Source organism: Pipistrellus hanaki (assembly GCF_964339955.1).
Source record: "Pipistrellus hanaki genome assembly, chromosome: 5".
NCBI classification, from domain to species: Eukaryota; Metazoa; Chordata; class Mammalia; order Chiroptera; family Vespertilionidae; genus Pipistrellus; species Pipistrellus hanaki.
In genome coordinates this window covers 33,811,799-33,830,486 of record NC_140507.1, presented here as the reverse complement: position 1 = coordinate 33,830,486, position 18,688 = coordinate 33,811,799, and the positions used below count along the sequence as shown (strand labels likewise).

At 54.4% G+C, this 18,688-nt stretch overlaps 1 protein-coding gene across 13 annotated transcripts in view; it reads left to right on the top strand.

The window, feature by feature from the left end:
* TRRAP (transformation/transcription domain associated protein) overlaps nucleotides 1-8,701 on the top strand; it is a 109,601-nt gene extending 100,900 nt beyond the window's left edge. For all 13 annotated transcript variants that reach the window (XM_084886532.1, XM_084886534.1, XM_084886529.1 and 10 more), the window contains 6 exons: nucleotides 1,726-1,951; nucleotides 3,356-3,573; nucleotides 4,568-4,752; nucleotides 4,984-5,187; nucleotides 5,272-5,466; nucleotides 7,774-8,701. In XM_084886532.1, the coding sequence (XP_084742658.1) occupies nucleotides 1,726-1,951; nucleotides 3,356-3,573; nucleotides 4,568-4,752; nucleotides 4,984-5,187; nucleotides 5,272-5,466; nucleotides 7,774-8,058 (1,313 nt within the window). In that variant the 3' untranslated portion in view covers nucleotides 8,059-8,701. The remainder of the gene's footprint in view (nucleotides 1-1,725; nucleotides 1,952-3,355; nucleotides 3,574-4,567; nucleotides 4,753-4,983; nucleotides 5,188-5,271; nucleotides 5,467-7,773) is intronic.
* Nucleotides 8,702-18,688: the final 9,987 nt, after the last annotated feature.

Below are 18,688 nucleotides of genomic sequence, written 5' to 3'. Positions count from 1 at the left end.
CAGTCAAGGGCACATACCTGGATTGAAGGTTTGATCCCTGGCCCAGTCGGAGCATGTGCAGGAGGCAGCCAATCAATGTGTCGCTCTCTCTCTCCTCCCTTCCTCTCTCTCTAAAAATGAATGGAAAAATATCCTTGGGTGAGGGTTAACAACAACAACAGAAAATTCTTTCTTCGTTGATATCTTAAACCATAGAAGACTTACATCTCACATAGTTAAAACATGTATAGCTGTAAAGTAGGTTGCAGTGACAGAGAAGGAAACATTTATCCCACTCATTGCGAAGACACTGTGCAGTTGTAGGCAGGACTGACCTGAAGCCCAGCGTGTGTGCCCCATTGTTCCCGGCAGCCTGGGCCGGTGTCCGCTCTTGAGGTGTGAGCTGGGCATGAGATTGAGAGGCTTCCTCTGAAGAGCCAACCCCTTGAGGAAAGTGCTCTTTGAAAAATAAGAGTCGTGCCCTCTCCGAGCTTTTACACTGAAGTGCCCTCATCATCTTAGATTTTCTCTCTGTAAAGCCCACGTGGTCTGTCATCCTTCCCCGGGAAAGGAAGGGTTTGCGTTAGAGTTTTATGGGAGCGATCCTATTTTTCTAAACGAGGCGATACTCAGCATGTCTTCATCTTAAATAGATTATTAAATCAGTTGCAGTCTGAAACAAAGATTGGGAGTGGGACAGATCTGGATTTGGGTGGCGGGAAAAGAAGACACAGACTGGAACTTGAAAGGAGGCTGCCAGGCTCTGAGCCACCTTCACTGCAGTTGAGAGTTGGGAGAGTCTTTGTGGAGTGGGTGGGAGGCTCTGCCCCCAACAAGGCAGTGAGAAGAGGGGGCAGGAGTCCGGGCAGGGCCTGTGCCTTCCAGGGCAGCCTGCCCCGCTCACCCACACGACCTAGCTCTGGGAGAGGAGAGCGGAGAGTGCTGGGAGAGGCCTGGAGAGGCTCGGCGCCTTCGCTGCCGTCAGCTCGTGTGTGAAGGTGCCTCTGCCGTCCGTCCTCCTTTGGCCTCGGGACCAACCGGTCCTGTCCCCACGAGGACGGTGCCTCCCGGCGGCTCTCAGACCCGTTTCCGCCAGAAGCCGGGCTTTCCTCACCTTTGGGCTCCGGCAGGTTAGGGTGTCGGAACCCCCTCCACCACTGGCGTTAATCCGGGTGGGAAATGGGGTTCATTTTAAAGCAGGGCTTTCCGCTTAACAGACCTTTTATTATTGAGTCTTCTTACACTCTGAGAACACAGGGCTTTTGCTTAAGTGAAAAGTGCATGTTTTTCATTTTTGTCATTTTGATTTCTTGCCTTAATGCCTTCTGAGAGACTGATGTATAATAACTCAGTCTCCTCCTGGATACTGTCTCCTTCGGCCCGCCTGGTGCCTGCGCTCGCTCACACAGGGCCTGTTTCCTGGCGGTGCTTGCTCTTGGAGGTCACCTCTAGAGGGGGCAGGTGGGCTCCCGGCACCTGTCGGAGGTGGTGGGGCTCAGTGCTGAGGCGTTTATGCAGGGCCCCCATCCTTCCTGAAGAGGACAGGACATGGTTGGGTGAGGTCCGTGTGGCACTGGAGAGCCGGCCACACCACGGGCTTCAGGCCCGCGTTTCCATGATGAAGAGCAAGAGGGCTTCTAGGGTTTGATGCAGACTGTGCCAGCCGGGAGGCGCGTGAGCAGTGGCTTGGTGGTGAATTGGAAGAGCCTGATGACTGAAAATGCTTATTCATGTTTTATCTTGAAGATTTTGACTTCAGCGTTCCAGGATCCATGAAGCTTCATAACCTCATTTCTAAATTGAAAAAGTGGATCAAAATTCTGGAGGCCAAAACCAAGCAACTTCCAAAATTCTTCCTCATAGAAGAAAAGTGCCGGTTTTTGAGCAATTTCTCCGCACAGACAGCTGAGGTGGAAATCCCAGGGGAGTTCCTGATGCCGAAGCCCACGCACTATTACATCAAGATCGCTCGGTGAGTGAGCGTGGCCGGCTCGACCGTGGCCTGTGCCCGCACAGAGGCTGCAGGCCGGCCTGGTGCGGGGCTCAGAACAGGCCGTCCCAGGGTGTCAGGGACCAGCCCCGCGGGCGGCGGGCGGCTTCAGGGTCTTGTTTGAGTCAAGTTTGCTTCCAAAGAACCTTCCCCGAAGCCCCATAGAACTCGACCAAATGAAGCTCCCGGGCCTTTGTTCACACGTAGAGCGCAGTGCGCAGACAGAACCGGACGCTGTGGAGGGTAGGGAGCGCAGTGTGCAGACAGAACCGGATGCTGTGGAGGGTAGGGAGCGCAGTGCACAGACACAACCGGACGCTGTGGAGGGTAGGGAGCGCAGTGTGCAGACAGAACCGGACGTGTGGAGGGTAGGGAGCGCAGTGTGCAGACAGAGCCGGACGTGTGGAGGGTAGGGAGCGCAGTGCGCAGACAGAGCCGGACGTGTGGAGGGTAGGGAGCGCAGTGTGCAGACAGAACCGGATGCTGTGGAGGGTAGGGAGCGCAGTGTGCAGACAGAGCCGGACGTGTGGAGGGTAGGGAGCGCAGTGTGCAGACAGAGCCGGACGTGTGGAGGGCAGGGAGAGCGTGGCATCTCATTGAAATGGAAAGAATTCTATGAAGAGGCTCTGTTAACACATAATCAGGAGCTTCCTTTTATTTCTAACTCAGACACAGAGTTCTGCTTTCCACACGTCAGAACCCAGCCTTCCTTTCCCCAGATCTGCCTGGGCCCGGCCCGCACCTCCTCTCTGACCTGCACCAGTGGCCGAGCCCACGGGGAGGAGGGAGGCCCGGGGGGTGTCAGTCCCTCGCTTGCTCCTCAGGCACCTGGGTGTGCCTGCAGGACCGTCCCTCCGGAGGCCGAGCGGGGCCCTCTCTGCCCTCCCTGAGCCGCTCGGTGCCCTCCCTGAGCCGCTCGGTGCCCTCCCTGAGCCGCTCGGTGCCCTCCCTGTGCCGCTCTCTGCCTCCCTGAGCCGCTCTCTGCCCTCCCTGAGCCGCTCTCTGCCCTCCCTGAGCCGCTCGGTGCCCTCCCTGTGCCGCTCTCTGCCTCCCTGAGCCGCTCGGTGCCCTCCCTGAGCCGCTCGGTGCCCAGGGCTGGACGGCGGCCCACCGGAAGCTCCTGGAGTTGGACCCTGGTTTGATTCTTTTGAAACTCCAGCTTCATCTTTCTGCTTTTTGTTTTCCCTCTGCCGTGGTTTCTCCCTCGTCTTGTGACATGATTTATACCTTGTCAGAACAAGGGTGGGCGTGAGTCAGTGAGCTAACGTGATCACTACGTGGTCTCCATTCCCCTGATGATCCCTGCCAGTGGTTTTGGAAAGCCCCGTTTTCTTTTCCAAGGAAAGGACTGGAGATGGAGACTGAGGGCGTTTGTGTGTCCGGCAGGTTTATGCCCAGGGTGGAGATTGTGCAGAAGCACAACACCGCGGCCCGGAGGCTGTACATCCGCGGGCACAACGGCAAGATCTACCCGTACCTGGTCATGAATGACGCCTGCCTGACCGAGTCGCGGCGGGAGGAGCGGGTGCTGCAGCTGCTCCGCCTGCTGAACCCCTGCCTGGAGAAGAGGAAGGAGACCACCAAGCGGCACTTGTTCTTCACAGGTAGAGGCCGCCGGGGGCAGGCAGAGCGCCTTGGCCAGCTCCCGGCCCGGGCGTCAGCGCCAAGGATGCGCTGAGCGGCGCCAGGAGGGCAGCCTTGCCAGGAGGAGCCGGTCCCTCGCCAGGGCCCTGCTCCTGGAGAAGCCCCCACCCCAGCCTCAGGCTCCTCACTGCGGGATGGGCTCTGACAAGGATGGCACGGAGGCGCTATGTCTGTGACTCCCCCAGGAGCCCCCATGCTCCGGTGAAACCTGGGCTGAGTGGCGGCTTGTCCTGGGTCTCACCAGCACCTTCCTGGTGAGGTGAGGCCTCGGGCTCCGGGCCCCTCGCTGCAGTGCGTGGGCACCGCCCGAGCTCGCCTTCAGCGAGTGGATAACAAGACTCGGAAAGCCGGGTGCAGGGATCTTGGTCAGGTGGCAGCATCTGAGTGAGGTCTTTCTGTAACTGAGGTGTCCTGGGTGGCTCATGAGGGACCTGCTTCTGTCTGTAATGGGGGAAGAGACACCTACCATCCCACCCAAAGAAGAAAGCCATTGTCAAATCATTTCAGTATTAAATCCAAGGCTAGGAGCCCATGAGTACCTAGTACATGGAACTTTCTTCTGATAGCTAAGGTGTGATCTAACCCCATCTTACCTAAAACCTCTTACCTTTAAATATACTGTAGCCCAGATAAGTAGATTAAAAAGCAAGTCTGTGGAAAGCTGTGTGCATGTTGACACGGGTAGATGAGCTGGGCTCTTTATGGTTTTTGAAGATTGCCTTCTAAAGCATTTCTGTCCGTCTGTGCCTTCAACACGGCAATGGCCGCTCAGGCTCCGTCACCAGTAGGGGGAGCTCTGTGCCACGTGTGCTACATCAGCGTTCTCCGGCTTCGCCCGTCTGCCGCTCCTCTGCTCAGGCTGAGGCACCTCTGCTCCCAGGACATCCAGGCTGAAGCGAGTGAGGCCTGTGGCGGTTCTCCCTCAGCTGTCCCGTTCTCCCCCTTTCTCCGCAGTTCCACGAGTTGTGGCGGTGTCTCCGCAGATGCGCCTCGTGGAGGACAACCCCTCTTCTCTTTCCCTCGTGGAGATCTACAAGCAGCGCTGCGCCAAGAAGGGCATCGAGCATGACAACCCCATCTCGCGCTACTACGACCGGCTGGCCACGGTGCAGGCGCGCGGCACGCAGGCCAGCCACCAGGTACCGAGCCGGGCCTCAGGCGGCCGGGCTGCGCCCGAGGCCTCAAACGGCTGCCCTCTGCTTCCGCGCACTATCTGTGCACCTCCCCGGGCAGGCAGAGGGCACTGCCGACGTCACTGTGACAAAATTAGCTCTGTGGGTGCCACGTAAGAGTTACCATTTGAGAGTTTTCCTTTTGAGGAAAAGAAAAGTGAGTTGGATGGAGAGCCATGGAGTGACGTGTCATTTCAGGTCCTTCGAGACATCCTCAAGGAGGTGCAGAGCAACATGGTGCCGCGCAGCATGCTGAAGGAGTGGGCTCTGCACACCTTCCCCAACGCCACCGACTACTGGACCTTCCGCAAGATGCTCACCATCCAGCTCGCGCTGATTGGCTTCGCCGAGTTCGTCCTGCATCTAAATCGGCTCAACCCCGAGATGCTGCAGATCGCTCAGGTAGATGGTGCGGACAGCCAGGCCTCTCTTTGGACGTCTGTGTTCTGCTGCGCACGGTCTAAAGCGCCTCCCTCTGAAACGCAGGACACGGGCAAGCTGAACGTGGCCTACTTCCGCTTCGATATAAATGATGCGACTGGAGACCTCGACGCCAACCGCCCCGTTCCTTTTCGCCTCACGCCCAACATTTCCGAGTTCCTGACCACCATCGGCGTCTCTGGCCCCTTGACCGCCTCCATGATCGCTGTTGCCCGGTGCTTTGCTCAACCAAACTTTAAGGTGGGTCACGGGTTGTCTGCGAAGAGCCGGGCTGGGCTCGCCACAGGAGGTGCTGGCCTGTGCGTGAGGAGAGCGCTGAGCCGGGAGAGCGTGCCGCTGCTGTGCAGGGACCGCTCTGCACTCGGAGCAGGGCGTTAGAGAGAGGCCCTGGGATTGAGGAACCTGGAGCCTTTATTGGGTAACCTCCCCTGGCACCCTGCATGCCAGTTTGGTTTACTCCACTTTAAAGCTGCCTCGTCGCTTTGCAAACCTTTTTCCTCTGAAAGCGCAGATGTGTTCTCTGTCTGATAGGACGGGCCTGTCTCATAGGGGGGCCTGTCTCATAGGGGGCCTGTCTCATAGGGGGCTTGTCTCATAGGGGGGCCTGTCTTATAGGGGGGCCTGTCTTATAGGGGGCCTGTCTCATAGGGCGGGCCTGTCTTATAGGGGGGCCTGTCTCATAGGGGGGCCTGTCTCATAGGGCGGGCCTGTCTCATAGGGGGGCCTGTCTCATAGGGGGGCCTGTCTTATAGGGCGGCCTGTCTTATAGGGCGGCCTGTCTTATAGGGGGCCTGTCTCATAGGGCGGGCCTGTCTCATAGGGGGGCCTGTCTCATAGGGGGGGGCCTGTCTCATAGGGGGGGCCTGTCTTATAGGGGGGGCCTGTCTTATAGGGGGGCCTGTCTCATAGGGCGGGCCTGTCTCATAGGGGGGGCCTGTCTCATAGGGGGGGCCTGTCTTATAGGGGGGGCCTGTCTTATAGGGGGGGCCTGTCTTATAGGGGGGCCTGTCTCATAGGGGGGCCTGTCCTATAGGGGGCCTGTCTCATAGGGGGGCCTGTCTCATAGGGGGGCCTGTCTCATAGGGGGGCCTGTCTCATAGGGGCGCCTGTCTCATAGGGGCGCCTGTCTCATAGGGCGGTGAGATGGGCCTAACCGGAACGCGGATGTGGGCCCGCGGTGAACCCGGTGGCGGGAGTGGGCCTGCCCTTGGCGGCGTGCGGGGGTGACGCTCTCCGCGGGGCAGGGGGCAGCACGTCCGCCATCCTGGCACGGTCTCCGCCTGGCGCTGCTCCGGGTCCTGAGTGACTGTCATCATGGTCTCCCAGCAACTGTGCAGGTGGGGAAACTGAGGCCAGGGAAGGTGAGTGGATGTCAGAGGTCGTACAGTCAGGGGGACCTGTCTCTTCACAGTGAGGACAGAACACAGTTCACTTTTTCTGTTTTTTTAACTTCTGAGACGAGCCATCTCTTTTTCCCTTTTCTCCATTTTTTCAGATAGGCAGTTTGTGCCTAGAGGAGGCTTCAGACCCGAATTGCTTTCCCAAAACATTGACTGGGAACAGCCTTTAAGCTATTGAATAAGCTCTTACTTGTGAACGAGGACTTGCATACAGACACGTCGGCTCTTTCCGATGTGCATTGCACATAGCGCCGTGTGGAGGGCTGTGGGAGGGCGCAGTGACTGCTGTGAACATGGATAAATGTACGGCCTTTCGGCTCCTCGGTGAGGAGCCGGTGCTCTGAGGCAGCGAATAGCAGTTCACTGTTCGCCGTTGTGCGTGAGGGTGGACAGAAAGGCTGTCCTTCTGGAGACCAGTGTAAGGGACTCCTCAGAATGGCATTCAGTTTGAAACCTCTAGAAAGGAAGAAGGCTCTCATTTATTTTTCAATTTTCAACTACAAGTGACAGTAGTATGTGATTCAGGCGTACAGCTCAGTGGTTAGACATTAATATAACCCACGAAGCGATACCCCGTCAGCCTAGTACCCACCGAGCACCGTGCACAGCTGTGACAGTGTTCCTGGCTCTATTCCTTATGCTGTGCTGCACGTCCTGTGACTATTTTGGAACTGCCCATCTGTGCTAGGTAATCTCTCCACCTTTTCCACCAGCCCCTCCGCCCCGTTCCATCTGGCCGTGCTGTTTGTCCTTGGTACCTGTTAGTTTGTCTTGTTTGTTTGTTTGTTTTTTAGATCCCACATATAAGTGTAATCCTGTGGTATTTGTTATTCTCTGTCGGACGTATTTCACTTAGCACAATGCTAACATAACACTCTAGATCCATCCATGTTGTCACAAATGGCAGATTTTGTTCTTTTTTGTGGCTGATGTTCCACAGCATATGTGCGTGCTCCTTCCCGTGCCTCTCTCTTCAGCCCAGACGCCCGGCGGCGGCCACAGGCAGGGGAAGCGGCACCGCGGAGCCCAGCCCTGCGGACCCCTCGCCGCTCCGGGAGGCAGCCCGCCGGGCCCAGCGGCTCTCGGTGCAGCTGCCCCTCTGGTCATTGCTGCCTGAACGTGAGCGTGCCTCTCTCTCCTCGCCCAGGTGGACGGCATCCTGAAGACGGTGCTCCGGGACGAGATCATCGCTTGGCACAAAAAGACGCAGGAGGACACCTCTTCCCCTCTCTCGGCCGCCGGGCAGCCCGAGAACATGGACAGTCAGCAGCTGGTGTCCCTGGTGCAGAAGGCCGTCACCGCCATCATGACCCGCCTGCACAACCTCGCCCAGTTCGAAGGCGGGGAGAGCAAGGTGAACACCCTGGTGGCCGCCGCCAACAGCCTGGACAACCTGTGCCGCATGGACCCCGCCTGGCACCCCTGGCTGTGACCCGCTCCCACCGAGGCGAGGCCGCCCTCGGCCCCGCACGCCCTCCCGCGCCCCTGCCTCGTCCTCCAGGCTCCCGCACAGCGTCCCCAATCGCAGGGGGGAGAGGCGAGGTCCCTCAGAGGGCGCTGAGCCATGAGGCGAGGCCGTCGAATGCTGGAGCTGAACCCGAAGCTTTTACAGTGACCCGTGTGAAGGCCTGCCCTCCGGCTGCGGGGACAGACCGAGCTGTAGGGAACAGTCCGGAACGTCCTTTTAACCAGAAGTCACACCCACAGGAGGCCTGCCCTGCACAGACCGCTGTGACCGCCGTGCAGGGCCCTCGGTGAGGGAAACGGGAATCAGGAACACATCCCGCTGGTCCCCCCAAGCTCAGGCCTCCCTCCGCGGGGCCCGCCCGGTCTCCGCGCCTCCGCCGGGACCCTGAGCCCGGCCCGGGCAGCTGCCTGCCGGCGGCTCTGAATGTCCGGAGACACTCACATCATTGTACCCGAAAGAAAATCACTTCTTCCTAATTTAAAGAGAAGCAGCAACAGAAGTCTGTTCGCTCCAGTCTGTGTTCACATTTTTATAAATACGAGTATTGAGAATGTTCTATCTAAATTTGTACAGTGTGGTTTTTTAGAATAAATATTTTATAAAAGGAGGTGGTGTCCCTTGCGTGTTAAAGTGCCAGTTTCTGTGAGGTGCTTCCTCCGCCTGGGTGTTCCTGGCCTGGGGCTGGAGGGCCCGGCCGGCCGCCTCTCCGTGTGTCCTTCCTGCAGTTCGGTCTCGGCGGGGGCGGCTCTGACGCAGACGCTCCGCGGCCTGTCGGTCCCGAGGGCGCTGGTCCTGCCGGTGATGCGCCCAGGAATCGGGCCTCAGCCTTGTTTCCGTATCTGAGCCGCCGCCGGGGGGTGGCGCAGGCGGCAGCCCTGTGCCCGCGGCCCCGTGCCCTCCCGCCCTCACTGCTCGGGCTCGGCGGGCCTGGGTCCGGTGCCGTGCCCGGGGGGAGGCGCAGCCTGGTGGCTGCCGAATGGCGTCTGGGTCAGGGAGGCGAGGCTGTGCCCGGAGAGAAGGCGCGCCCACACCCGCCCGGCACACGGACTGGCTTCTGGGGAAACCACCTCAGAGGGAGGGGGGGTTTCAGAGCTGCGTCTGTGAGCGGCAAGACAGGACATGCAGTGGGGTCTGAGCCAGTGGCTCCAGGACCGTGACCCGGGCTTCCCCACCTGAGCATGGCGACGCTGGGAGCTGGGCCCTCGGCTGAGGAGTCGGGAAAAGGGCTCATTTATGGGGGAACCCACACACAGAACACGCCGAGTCTCCAAACACGATTTCAAGGCTAAGGATTGCTGTCAGACATTTCTTTTTTAGTCCTCACCCAAGGCTATGTGAGGTGTATAACGTTTTTTGAGAGGAAGGGAGAGAGAAGCGATGTGAGGAGCATCGGTAAGGTGCCTTCCACATGTGCCCTGACCGGCATCAGACCCCACAGCCTTGATGTATTGGGACGATGCTGTAACCAACCTCTTAAATGTTTTCAGAGGTTGATTTTGGAGGGAGAGGAAGGGAGAGGGAGAGGGAGAGGGTGCGGCCAGCCAAGGGAACACTGGGTTGGGGCCAAGGCCACGGAGCTGGCAGAGGGAGCTGAGGACAAGGAGTGGACCCCGCCATAGGCTGGGCGCCGGCCAAGGACATGATCATCGAGGATATTTTCTTCACTGGTTTCCAGAGAGAGAGAGTGGAAAACGGGAGAGACGGACAAAACCTCCACATTGATTGGCTGCCTCCTGCAGGTGCCCCAACTGGGGCCAGGATTGGGCCTGCAACCCAGGTACATGCCTTTGAGCAGAATAAAACCGTGACCCTTCAGCCCGTGGGCTGATTTTCCTTTTTTCTTTTAAAAAAAATATATATTTTATTGATTTTGTACAGAGAGGAAGGGAGAGAGAGAGTTAGAAACATCGATGAAAGAGAGTCATTGATCAACTGCCTCTTGCACACCCCCTACTGGGGATATGCCCGCAACCAAGGCACATGCCCTTGACAGGAATTGAACCCAGGACCCTTCAGTCCCCAAGCCGATGCTCTATCCATTGAGCCAAACTGGTTTCGGCATGATGTTCTAATCATTGTGCAAAAACAGCTAGGGCTATAACATTTTTAATTGATTTAATATATATATTTTATGTGTATATATTGACTTTGGCAAGACTGAGGACCTACAGATATATATTAAATCAATTAAAAATGTTGATTTCGCCGAAACTGGTTTGGTTCAGTGGATAGAGCGTCGGCTTGGGGACTGAAGGGTCCCTGGTTCGATTCTGGTCAAGGGCATGTACCTTGGTTGTGGGCACATCCCCAGTAGGGGGTGTGCAAGAGGCAGCTGATCGGTGACTCTCTCTCATCGATGTTTCTATCTATCTCTCTCCCTTCCTCTCTGTACAAAATCAATAAAATATATATTTTTAAAAATGTTGATTTCACAGCCACATGAACAAACACTTCCCACATACACAGCTGTGACGTGTGGGGTAACTTCCTGCAGGCCGACTAGAGCAGTGTTTCCCAACCTTCTCTCATGATGAGAATCACCTGGTGGAGTTGTTAAAACACAGATTCCTGAATCCCAACTAAGAAGTGCTAAACTAGAATTTTTGGGAACATATAGGTAAAATTGTATACTTAACTAGTGCTCTAAGACAGATGTTATATACAGAGCACTAAGTTAGGTATGCAATTTTACCTATATGTTCTCAAAAATTCTAGTTTAGCACTTCTTAGTTGGGATTCAGGAATCTGTGGTTTAACAATTCCACCAGGTGATTCTCATCATGAGAGAAGGTTGGGAAACACTGGACTAGATGACCAAGTGAGTCAGGAAAAGGGGAAGAACCTGTGCTGACGCCACGTTTACCCAATTCCTACGATTAGACTTCAAGTCCCAACTGAACCCTGTTCTCTCCCAGCAGAACCTACAGAAATCATCTCCTTATGACTTTTATAAGTATTTAAAATTTCCAGTGTCTCTAGACTTAACAAGATAAGCTGCTTTAAGAACAGTTGATGAAGCCTCGAGCCCAGCAAGAGGAGGCCCCTTCCCGTGGTAACGGGCTGATGCTCAGCGAATGGCCTGCTGAGCCCAGGTGTGGAGGGGCTGGGAGCTGAGAGAGGCCGCGCCCACGGGCTGCGGGCTGCGGGGGAGCCAGGCGGAGCGGTGCAGCCCTCCGTGTGAGCTACGAGGTGCCTGCCCTCTGCCACGCTGGGGCCTGAAGATGGAGCCCGGCCACCAGGCCTGCACCCCTTGGCCGTCCCCGCAGAGCGGAGCGCTGGCAGGTGAGTGCACCCGGCCCAGGAGCCCTTCTCAGTCACTGTGCCTGCGGTCCCCTGGGCCCAGCCGCTGGTTTGAAACCTGGATGTTCTGGGGGCCGGTCTTCCTGGCGCGGGTGTTAAAGGTTGGGGACCCCATGTGGGGTCAGGCTCTTGGCTCCTCCTCAGGGGAAACTGTTTTCAGTCCCCCAGGCAGACTGTGTGGCTGAGCCGGGAGGGGAGGGCAGGGCTGGTTCTCGGACTGGAGGCATCGCTCAGCCGTTTTGTTATTCCATGGGAAGCTGCTCCGTGTGTAGCTGCTGATCCGTGCTGGGGGGAGGGGAGTCCGGGGTTCATCCTGGTGCCGCCTCGAACCCGGGACAGTGGTGGTGCCCGTGGCCAGCCCCACAGGGTGAGCAGTACCAGCTGCTCTCTCGGGACGGCGGGGATGGACCTGAGAGCTGCGCCAAGCCCGGGCTGTGTTTTACACCGGAGAAGTGAAGCGAGGGAAGCTGTTCAGTGGCTGTGGCCTGTGCTCGGTGTTTGGAGCAGCGAGGGTGGCGGCTCAGTTCCCGGCCCGGTCAGGAGGCGACCGACTGCTGTGACTCTTACCCTGAAGTTTCTCTCTCCCTTACTCCATCTCCCCCTTCCACGCTCTAAAAATCAACGGAAAAACATCCTCGGGTGAGGATCAACACCACCAACAAAATAATATAAAGAAGGGGATTTGGGAGGCAAAGGCTGGGTTGGGTCTGGAGGGAAAAGGGGGGCTCAGGGAACATGGGAACCAGGCGGCGGTCTGAAAGGCGCGGCCCCTCGGGAGGGAAGGGGAAGGGGACCCGAGGGGCCCCAGGCTGCCCTGGCAATGAACCCGCTGACGGGGGAGGGGGAGGGAGAGGGCCCAGCGAGGGGAACAAACACTGGATTTGGAACCGCTGTGAGCCGGGGCTGAGGTTTCTACCATCAGTACGAGGAAAAAAAATCACAAAAGCGAGGTATTCATAAAGGACAACCAAAATGAGAATGTTTCATTATGAAAAGTTTTGATGTTAAATGTTCTTTTAAAATTAAATGCTGATGATATCCAGGGGTCGGCAACCTTTAAGACATAAAGAGCCACTTGGACCTGTTTCCGAAGGAAAAAAAAACCTGGGAGCTGCAAAACCATTGCGACATTTAAAACAAATATAACACTGCATATATTGTTCCTTACCTTAATGCTATATACAGGATCGTGCAGTTAGCTGTCAATCTGAAGAAAAAAAGGACTTTTTCACTTAAAAAGAGCCGCATGCGGCTCCGGAGCCGCAGGTTGCCGACACCTGATATAGACAATTGTTATTTTTTTAAAAAAATGTATCTTTATTGTTGAAAGTATTACAGATGCCCACCTCCCTTTTCTCCCCCATGGACCCCCGCTACCCCGCACCCACCCCTCCCAGGCCCTCACCACACTGTTGTCTGTGTCCATGGCTATGCATGTAAGTCTCCCAGTATATCTCCCTGCACCCTCTGCTGCTGCCTTCCAGTCTGTTCCATGCTTCTGTATCTCTGGATCTATCTTGTTCCTCAGATTCCACATATAAGATCATGTGATATTTATCTTTCTCTGGCTGACTTATTTCACTTAGCATGATATTCTCCAGGTCCCTCCATGCTGTCTCAAAGGGTAAGAGATTCTTCTTTTCTACTGCTGCGTAGTATTCCACAGCGTAAATGAACCACAACTTTTTAAATCTACTTTTCTGTTGATGTGCACTGAGCTGTTTCCAGATTTTAGTTATTATAAGTTGTGCCTCTATGAACATAGGGGTGCATATATTCCTTCTGATTGGTGTTTCTGATTTCTTAGGATATGCATCTAGAAGTGGGGTTGCTGGGTCAAACAGCAGTTCCATTTCTAGTTTTTTGCTGCACCAGTCTGCATTCCCTTTTCTCCACATCCTGGCTAGCACTGCTGTTTGTTGATTAATTGATGACTAGAGGCCCAGTGTATGAAAATTCATGCACTGGAGGGGGTCCCTCAGCCCAGCCCACCCCCTCTCACAGCCTGGGAGCCCTCAGGGGTGGGAGGTGACCCAGTGATCAGGGGAAGGCGACGCCCATCACACCTCTGCTGCTGCCACTGCCGGCAGCGCAAGCCTCAGCTGGCCCTGGTTACCTGAACCTCGGGCAGCCCTGGGTGGCTGGGGGGCTGAGGGCAGATCTGGCCACACCATGTGCCTGCCATCCCCCCTGCCCCCCCACAGGGCTGAGGGGACTGGGTGCTGCCATCTTGTGGCTATGGGCGCCACAGCTTTGTGATGGTATGATGGTCAATTTGCATATTCCCCTCTTTATTAGATAGGATAGCCATTCAGACAGGAGTGAGGTGATACTTCATTGTTGTTTTAGTTTGCATCTCTCTGACCATTAGTGACTTTGAGCATGTCTCTCGGCCTTCTGTATGTCCACTTTGGAGAAGTGTCTGTTTAGGTCCTTTGCCCATTTTAAATGGGATTGTTTGCTTTCTTTTGTTAAGATGTATGAGTTCCTTGCATAATTTGGAAGTTAACCCTTTATCAGATGTATTATTGGCAAATATGTTTTCCATGTATTGGGCTCCCTTTTCATTTTGGTGATGGTTTCTTTTGCTGTGCAGAAGCTTTTATTTTGATGTAGTTCCATTTGTTTATTTTCTCCATAGCTTCCTTTGCCCTAGAAGATGTATCCATTAGCATACTGCTATGAGAGATGTCTGAGATTTTACTACCCATGGTTTTTCTAGGATTTTAATGGTTTCATGTCTCATATGTAAATCTTTTATCAATTTTGAGTTTATTCTTGTGTATGGTATAAATTGGTGGTAACATTGTCCCGTGCCATTGGGGGTGAGTAGATGAAAATGTGTGAAAAGCCTCCTTACGGCAGGTTTTTCTCTCTATGAGCTTACATTCTGTCTGCTTTGCATTCTAACAGCTTTTTGATATGCATTTCTTAGGTTTTTCTCTCTATGAACTTATATTCTGTCTGCTTTGCTCTCTCTGGTTTGGAAAGGGGACAGAGACCAAGTGGCCAATTTCCCCAAACTATGCTGCTGTGTAGGCAAGTGAAACGAAATGAGAAAATGCAACATTATTTTAGAGAGACAGAAATTGCTCTTTTCCTGGGCCAACAGAATACACTTAAGTAGCAAAACAAAAGTATGTCTTTACACTAGCCAGAGGCCAAATAAGATGGAAATAAATTTGTAATAAGATCACATTTTATGACTGTGCATTTATAAATCATATCCTAAAAATTATAGCATTACATATCCTAAAAATTATAGCATTATGAAGCTTTCATTTGAGCTACTGTGTAATCACTTCCATAACAGCAATAAAACTAAAAGAGAAAATGGTCAAAATTATTTCAGAAGACAAAGTTGTTGCTGCATTGTGGGCTGCTTTAGTGGGCTTAGTAGTGACACTCTGTATGAGCGCTGCCTGCAAACGGAACGGAGCGGAGGCAGTTACCTTGTAAGATTCACATTCGAATCCGCTATTATCATTACTCTAGAGTTCTACGCGATTCTAATCTGAACCACGGCATCACCTCTAACGAAAAGCATGAAGCCAAAGGAGAGGGACCTCCCTGCTACTTACGCAGAGCTTCCTGAGGAGGGTCCGGGGCTCTGGTCTGTCCTGGCGCCGGGAAGGCGGGCCCTGTGCCGGCTGTGTGGACAGCGGACCCAGCGCGGAGCAGACGTGTCTGTGGGTGGAGTGTGTGGGGCCGGGAGGCTGTGGAAGGAGGGTTCCTGGGGGAGGGCCTTCCAGGTCCTGAATGTCTGCCGGAGGACCCGGCCTCGGCGCCGGGCTCTGCCTGGCCACTGGGGACACAGGTGATGGACCCAGAGGACCTGAGCCTGTGGGGCTGTGGGTCCGCCCTGGGCACCGCCCTGGGTCCCGGCGCCATCACAGCCCAGTGCTCCTTCCTCAGGAACCTGGGTCCTGAGCACTGTCAGGCCTCTGCCAGAGGCGCCGCCTCAAACAGCAGGGATGTAGGTTCAAGTCTGAATTCCTTCCGAATCCCCTCCCTGAGCCTGCGTCCCTCCCCCTCGGGATGGCGGTGCCACTGAGGCTTTGTCCCACAGAACGTCCGTCTCTGCAGACTCCCCACGCTCGGCCCTTTGCGCGGCTCTGGAGAAGCTCTCTCCTCGCAGGGAGTTTGTTCTTGACGGAATATTCAGTGGAGTCCATGGCTTATCTCAGGGAGCTCCCGCCTGAGCTGTCCGGGCGTTCTGAAACCATGTTGAGTTATAAGGAAATGGGAATGGTGTGCAGGTTCTCCCCGCAGCGCGCTCAGTGGCGGCCGCTCCCTCGGAGGGCGCTGCTCCCCAGGCTGCGGGCGGAGGTGCACGAGCCTGCGGCTAAAGGTCGTGTCTTTTTTTTAATCCCAGAAGATCCTGTAACTTTCAGGTATCGAGTCCCATTGGTACATTAGAAATGATTTCAAACTTCCAGTTTCTTACAGAAGTTTGTGGGTTTTCTCCAGTTTCGTTGAATACAATCGGCACGTGACGCTGTATTTGTCCACTGTACACGCTGTGATTCACGCCACACCTTCCTGTTTGTGCCGACCAGTGACACCTGTTGGGGATTTAATAACTTGCGGACGTTATTCACGCATTTACTGCCGCCCAGACCAAGGCCCTGGCCAGACACCCCTCCCCAGAAGGGGAGCCTGTTCCGACATTGTCATCTCGTCTGATTCTTTTTTGAGAGTCATCTGTGTTGCTGTACCAGTTGACTCATTTAATCTAATTCTAGGTAAGGAAATGGAGGCTCAAGAGTTAGGCATTGCTGCCCTCCCCCACCTCCCACACACCCCGTCCATCCCGTCCCACAGCTGTGGACTGGAGCAGATTCAAACTCCGGGCCCCGCGGCCCGGCCTCCAGGGAGGTGGCGGCCAGGGCTGACTCTGCCCAGAGCTCTGGGTCTGAAACGGGCCAGGCTTCCCGCACTTCACTGAGGAACCACTGAAGTGGTGCAACGTTCTGGGGAGAAAATGGTCCACATTTTACAAAAGAGTAAGTTGAGGCACAGGTTAGGCCACATGTGCAAGGTCACCTTACAAAGTCAGAGTTCAACCCCAGGTGCCACCTCTGTGCTCAGCGACGCCACCTGCCTCTTGAGGGCACTGGCAAGGAGAAGCAATCTGTAGGTGTGTGTGCATCTGCATCCCGTCACCGGTGAGACACAGAGGACGGGGCAGCTGTGCGAGGGCCAGTGTTTGTGCTGGAGGAGAGGATGAAGGAACAAACTAGAAAGTCCCAAGAGAGCAGGCTTTTAAAAAGCCATCGCGATAGTGGCAGGGCAGCTGCGGGGACACAGGCAGGCATACGACTTGTTCAGAAACCTGACAGCATCGTGGCTGTGAGAGTAGAAAACCCCATGAGCTCCACCTGGAGACGGCAGAGCACGGGCCGAGCCCACAGACACGGGGACGGGGAGACAGACTGGACCACTGACCACAGAAGCGGTGGGGCCGCTCTTGTTCGGACAGAAGGAGCAGCTGCAGAACCTGATGGGATGGTTTTGGAACTCGGAGGCTGTTTGAGCTTTGGTGGCTTTGAGTGCAGTCGTGGCTGCCCCCCCCCCCAGCCCGGCAGGGGGCCCCGCCTGTGCTCTCGGGCACCTCGTGGAGCCTGGGCAGGAAATACAGACCTTGTCCTCCAAGCCTTGGGTTCTGCCTTCTGATGGCTGCTTTTGACCCGGGAGGTGCAGACACACGGACAGGCAGCATGTTGCTCCCCCACCAGGTGAAGAAGCTTCCAAGGGGCTTATAGACTCGGCTGTTCTATTCTTTCCCCCCTTTGGGGAGCCGAACATGGAAGGACTAAGATATTCAAAAGCAACTGCATCTATGAACTGAAGATGGGCTCACAGCCAAAAACTATTAAGAAACCAGGACCCTTAGTCACAAACCTGCAAGAAAATGAATCTGCCAACAACCCGAGGGCTGGAGAGGGTCTTCCCTGTGCAGCCCCGTGAGCCCAGGCGCAGGACCAAAGGGAGCTGTGCCAGGAGTCCTGATCCATGGAAACGGTGAGATAATGTGTGTTAGCAACCTCCTCTACCCGGGGAGAGACCAGGCTCAGGAAAGACCCGCAAAAACCTCAAGCTTTTTTACCTTAGGCTGTTTAGAGACACTTCTCACAAGTGAAAAAATAAACCAAAAATCTGGGGAGAATCTGATTTCCAGAGTTACATTATAAGGGTCCAATGTTCACTTTTCAACAAAGTCACAAAAAATCGTCACTGAGAAAGCATAGACAGCAGACTTGCTAGACTAAGACAACTACCTGAAAGCTGCTCAGAGAACTAAAGAAAGATGCAGACGAAGACAGGAAAACAATATACAGTACAACATTTGAAGTGAAAACTCCTTAGATGAGTTCAAAAGCATGTTTAAACAGGCACAAGAAAGAAACAGTGAACTTAAAGATAAAATGAGTGAAAACTTCAAAAATTTTGTAAAAGACACAAATCTACAAATCCAAGAAGTTCAATAAACTTCAGGTAGAATAGACTCACGGACACACCAAGATACATTATAATCAAGCTGTCAAAAGGCTAGAACAAAGAGATTCTTGAAAAGTAGAACAAAAGACTTGTCACACACAAGGAATTGTCAATAAGATTACCAGCAAATTTTTCATCACAAATCTTGGTGGCCACAAAGCAGTGGTTGATTTACTCAAATTGATGAAAAATTATCACACCAAGTGTTCATTAAATGAATGGAAAAACAAAATGTGGTATAGTCCTCCAATGGAGTATTGCTCAGCCATAAAAAAAGTAAACTTTGACAGATGCTCTAACATGATGGACCTTGAAAATATTATGCTAAGTGAAATGGATCAGACACAGAGGACACACATTGTATGATTTCACCTATATGAAGAATAGGCAAACTCACAGAAAGTAGATAGAAGTTACCTAGGACTGGGGAGGGGCAGGAAGGGAGTTATTGGTAATGGGCGCAGTTTCAGTTTGAAAAGATAGAAAGGTTTTAGGGTCGGAGGTGGGGAGATTAAGAAAAAACAACTCACGGGCACGGACAGCAGTAGGGTGACTGCTGGGGGAGGAAGAGGAGGGGGAGGAGGGCATGGGGGGACAATGGTGATGGAGACTTGACTCGGTGGTGCACACACAATGCAGGGCGCAGGGGACGTGTTGTAGAATTGTGCACCTTAACCTGTATAAGTAAGCAGTGCCACCCCAGTGAATTCAATAAAGAGGAAAGGGAAGGTGTGTGACGGTTACATGATCCTGTGACATGTGAGTGATGTCACTGGGCCGTATATTCATGAAC